The 5688-nt window shown below is 34.8% G+C and overlaps 1 protein-coding gene across 1 annotated transcript; it reads left to right on the top strand.

Annotated features, from left to right (window-relative positions):
• On the top strand, window positions 519-2033 carry LOC107647725 (F-box protein At5g07610-like). Its single transcript, XM_016351778.2, has one exon. The coding sequence runs from the start codon at window positions 564-566 to the stop codon at window positions 1713-1715; it is 1152 nt and encodes a 383-aa protein (XP_016207264.1). The 5' UTR covers window positions 519-563; the 3' UTR covers window positions 1716-2033.

The raw sequence follows: 5688 nt of genomic DNA, 5'->3' as shown, positions 1-5688 counted from the left end.
TTCTATTTTAAAATTTGTTAAATATTATTAGTTCACTCCAAATTAAAAAAAAAAAAAAGGTTTTACCGTGTACCACTTATCAAGAGAAATATCTGATTGGACATGCCAATTTACAAGTTTTAATATGTATTGAAATGTATGTCTTCACAAGTTTATCAATATTTTTTTGTTATAAATATAATCAATTTGTCCACAATGTCAATTATGCTAGAAATTTTTAAGAGTTTATATGTTATAAGATATGTATAATCAATTTTGTTACTCATTCTAATTTTATAAACTCTTTGTATCTAAAAAAAATATATGTTACACGTAATTTTAAAAAATAAAACTTTTTAAATACACGGTGTAATATATAATTTAAAAATGATAAATTTTTAATAATAATAATAAAAATACTAAAAAGTAAAAAAATATTTTTTTATATAATAAATAAATAAATAATATTTTTATCTTATTTTATCCAAACATAATTGATAAATAAAAAGATATTTTTATATATTTTTATATATATAAGCAGTAACCCACTCTTGGAAGATACACAAAGCTAAGTGAAGAACAACATGAGAGACAACACAGAATTCATCTCTTCTTCAATGGAAGCAATTGAAAGAAACGATGACTTGCTCACTCAAATCCTTGTTCGTGTGCCTCTCAGAGATGTCATAACCTTCAGACGTGTCTCCAAGCGTTGGCTCTCTCTCATCTCCGCCCCTTACTTCCGCCGCTGTCACACCAGCGTAAAAGTAAAACAAAGAGTCTCCGGTTTGTTCTTCGATTTCGCCCCCGACTCTGTATTTCACCAGGAAGTGAAATTCTTCTACTTAGACAAGGAAACCTGCCCCTCATATTCTTCATCTTCATTCTCCCCCAAAATCCCCGATCTAGGTTCTTCACTGATAATACAATCTTGCAACGGCTTGATGCTGCTCCAATCGGAAGAAGCCGCGTTTATCTATAACCCTACTACCGGAGACAAGAAAACCTTGCCTTCTTCCTTTCCATCGTCTGATCCATCAGATTTGTATTACTCTTTAGCTTTTGATCCCTTGCTCTTTCTCGGTTATAAGGTTATCTGCATTTTTGATGGCCTGGATTCAAAGGATGAATGCTTCCAAACCATGATTTATTCTTCTGAATCCGGTGGCTGGAAGCGCGGGTGTTCGTTGCCGCCTACCTCCCACATTCATTTCGATATACCAACCTATTTCAAGGGCTCAATTTATTGGAACGGAAGAAAAACGACACTGCGTTTTGATTTGAAGGAAGAGTGCATGAAGAATGACATGCCTCGTTTGCCGCCCAAAACTTATTATAGAACCGTTCTTGTGCCTTCAAGTGGTTACATGAATTTGGCTGGATTTGAATCTGATGATGAGTTGTCTATATGCATCTTCCGGTTGAAAGAAGACTATTCTTCACCAAGGTGGGTGCACATGCACAGCATTGATCTTCTACCTGTAATTGTTCAAACTGCTTTTGATAGAATCACTCTTCATGAAAAGGAGTTCTTCTGCAGCGTAATCCATCTCATTGAAGATCATGAAGATGGCATGAGTTTGTTGTTGCATGTACCGGGCGCAGTTGTTGTTCTGCGGTTAAAGGATAGAAACTCTTACTATGTGTCGGACATACCAACAGGCAATGAAATATTACAAAACACTTGGGGGTGGTTTAGAACCTTTGAGTACATGGAGAGCTTAGCTAGTGTTTAGAAAGTTAAAGTTGAAGGGAGATTTAAGGTTTAGTTTAGTAAAATTTTTACTTTTAAAAGTAGTTTATAAAAGTTAATTTTTAAAAAATAGTTTTTTAAAAGTTATATCATTTATGTTTGGTAAATCAAATAAAAAATAGCTTTTAATAAATACAAGCAACATCAATTGCGTTTGGTAAAATAGCTTTTAAAATTTTAAAATATTATAATAGACATAAATATAAGTATTAAATTTGAAAATTAGTTAACATATGAAATTATATTAGACTTTTAAATTTTGAAAAGCACAAACCAACTTTAAAAAGCTCTATTTTAGATGTTTTTAAAAGTACTCCGATCTTTTAAAAGATGCAAGCATAAGTACATGATTTTTTTTATTTACCAAACATAAAATAAGAAGCTTGAATTTTTAAAAAATTCAAATATCTCTTCAAAAAGCTTTATCAACAAGATAAAATTAATTTTGTTTAGATATAAACATATCTCTTTCTGACAAAAGAAACTGTTTAAACATAATATAATTTTTACTAAGATTTTTTCACACATATCAAAACCTCCCCCCTCCCCAGTCCATTCTGACATCATGTTATAAAATTTTTTTTAATTTAAATTAATAAAAAGAGATAACATAAATAGCTGTATGTATCTCAAATAGAAGAAAGAAAGAGTATTATTCTTCATCAAGTAGTAGATAAAACTCTTAAATGTATGCGTGAGTGTGTGATGCTTAATTAGGATTAAGAGCTTAATTATCGGATCCATGATGGAATATATCCATAAAAGGGCTGTTTGAAAGCTGGACGGGAAAGCACAATAGGAAACATGAGCAGCGGCAGTGGTTGACTGGGTTCTTTGCAGTAATTTAGAACATTTGGGGGAACGGAACGATAGAATTTTCAAGAATAAAGAAGCAGGTGTTGCGGAAATTCAGAGCAAGACGGTTTTGAGCTACCAAGAATGGACTTCCGGTGATTCCGGTGGGTGTTGATGGCATTAATTGGGGGCTAAGGAAATTGATATCTCTACTTAGGCAGATTTCTTTTTTCTGGTTTTTCACGCTCCACTCTATTGTGTTGAGCTTTCTTTGTTTCAAAATATATATATATATATACGGTACACATACATTATACTCCCTCTCGTCGAAGATCATGAAGATGAGATGGTTTTGTTGTTGCAACTTTCGGACAAAGTTATTGATCTGAGATTAAAGGATAAAACGTATTATGATGTGTTTGAGAGCATTAGTCTTATTTTATTCTATCGCTGATCTAAAATCTGTTCCTTCTGCCTTGCCGGATTGTTCCACTGGAGAACTACCAGAACAACCGAAATCTAGGGCAGACTAAGGGGAACAACGGTCAGAAGAAGTTTTTATGGAAAGCGATTTTCAAGCCCTATGAGAATAAAGAAAATAATTCACAAATGGCGCAGATCATGGAGTCACAACAGATTTCTCCTTTTGGAACTTGGATGGTCGTTAAAAGAGTTTTTAGAAGAGGAAAGCAATAGAATCAGAAACTAAAAATCATTCATCATGCTGGCCACTCCCAGAAAGGAAATAATCAAGCCAACAAAAAAGGCGCTATCTCCACTAATCAAACCAAGAGGAATGCTCCAATTAATCAAAAAGGAAAACAACAAGCAGATTCTTTATCTCCTTATTTATTTATTATTTGCATTGAAAGATTGTCTCATTTAATAAATAAGCTTGTTATTGATAAAAAATGGGATCTTATAAGCCTTGCTAAGAATGGCCGTAATTTATCTCATTTATGTTTTGCAGACGATCTAATTCTTTTTTGCTAAAGCAGATAATAACCAAGTTATGGTGATCAAGGAAGCTTTGGATTTTTTTTTTTTTTGTAGAAGCTCGGATAAAGCATTAGCTAGGGAAAATCCTGTGTGTTCTTCTCAAATAACTTGCATCATTCCATCAAGACAGAGCTGAGTAACAACTTAGGTATCTCCCTCACTTCCAAATTGCAGCCAGCATCAATTTCATTATATTCTCGACCAAATGCAGAAGAAGTTAAATAACTGGAATAGCAAGACGCTCTCTCTAGCTCATTCTGTTCTTTTCACTATTCTTAGTTACGTTATGCAAATGATGAAAATCCTGGTGGCTGTGTGCAATAAAATTGATAAGATTTGTCGTAATTTCATTTGGGGGTAAGACGAGAATAGGAGAAGAATTCACCCTATTAATTGGGATAATATTTGCAAACCCAAAAGCGAGAGAAGACTTGGTTTCAGAAAAAGCTCAAGAAAATAAAAAACTTTTCGTCATGAAGTTGGCGTGGGAGTTGATAAATAGCAAAGATACTTTGTGGGTTAAGGCACTTTAAAGCAAATATGGTTGCAGAGAGGATGCTATAGCTAAAGTTAATGCTAAAAACAACAGTTCTAATACTTGGCAGGGCATTCTAAAGGTTTGGAAGGAATTTAAACCCCATTGGATTGTCGGCATCCCTAGTCTCAACGAGATTGCTCTAGTTGACATCCAGCCTCTTCTAAACTGATTTAGATGGAAACTGGAACTTTATTGGCCTCAACCAACTACTTGCCGGTGAAGTAGTTGATATGATTAGAGTGGTTAAAGCCCTCCAAAGGGATTTAGGAGAAACCTTCCTCTACAGGGAGATTCTCTATCAAATCTACATACCTAGCAAGACATCATCCTAACGCTAGCCCAAAATGCTCTATGTTCAAGCTTGGAAAAACAGGAATGATCTCATTTTCAAGCAGTTATCAACCAACTCTGATAGCATGCTTAATCAAGTTACAAATTTGGCAAGAAACTATGAAAGTTACCTCTGTACTAATGATGTTAGCCGAGCAGCAATGTGAGCCCCCGATGGCCGATTGTTTGAACCGGCAAGCGAAGCTAGCTGTGGCGGTCTGATTAGGGGTTTGTATGTGCGGATCAAGTTAGCTTTCGATTTGAGACAGACTCCTTGTGTGCGTTCCGCTTTGAGCAAACCCAAGGTTCAGTCAAAGCTTGTGCAGATTTACTCGCTAAGAAAGCTCAGAGTATTCTGATTAGTCTCTCGTGTTTTTCCTTATGCTCTAATAGCAGATGCTTTGGGGGTAAATTAAAGTTTCCTACGATGATTCCTCCATAATTCTCTCTGTTTTTCGACCTTTGGCCTTTGTGCTGATAAAAAAAATGATGTGTAGTTATGGGGTGGTGGGGAGCCATTCAGTACATTGAGAGCTTAGCTCGTGTATGTTTAGCCATATATTAAAATCTCTAGTATAGAATTATGAAATAGTTTAACATGATGATGTGATTAAAGGGATAACTCCTCTTTTGGTTCCTATGCTTTGGAGTTAAAATTAAGATCGTTTATAATTTTTTTTTATATCAAAATCATCCTTAAAATTTGATTTACTTGTAAATTTACAGAAATTATTTTTTTTAATAAAAGTTACGGTGGTGTATTAGCAAAATATTGAGAATGTAGATATATTTTCTAATGGTGGGATTCAGTTTTAACATAATGAAAGGCGCGTTGACAGTGCCTCAAAAGTGTGTCAGGCAATGAAAACAGGCATGTGGGCGTGGTGAAGTGGATTAGAGGGACGTGTGGCACAGTTCTGCCAACACGCAGAGGGGCGTGTTGCCTCTGAATCTAGCCAGTCCAGCAGAGTCTTCGCTCCTTTTCAAAGAGCATGGAGCAGCACGGAAGGGGCGTGTTTCAGGTGGTCTGCATGCAGGAGACATTCCCCATTCCGATAATCAGCAACGTTCAAAGCCCTTTTATAAATCTCTGAACCATTTCTCATGCATGAATGCTTTATATGTTCATTGTGAGAGGAGAAGTTGAGAGAGTGAAGATAAGTATTTTTGTGTTGTTGTTGAATATTTCACAAGTTGATCGTGATAGAAAAAATTGAGAGGCTGAAGAAGAGTGTTAGAGTTAGGGTTGTTTGAAAAAAAAATTATATAAAAAATTATTAATTTTAGTATTTAA

The sequence above is a fragment of the Arachis ipaensis genome, chromosome B06, assembly GCF_000816755.2.
Source record: "Arachis ipaensis cultivar K30076 chromosome B06, Araip1.1, whole genome shotgun sequence".
NCBI classification, from domain to species: domain Eukaryota; kingdom Viridiplantae; phylum Streptophyta; class Magnoliopsida; order Fabales; family Fabaceae; genus Arachis; species Arachis ipaensis.
The sequence above is the reverse complement of the archived record's forward strand: the minus strand, read 5'-3'. Positions and strand labels throughout refer to the sequence as shown.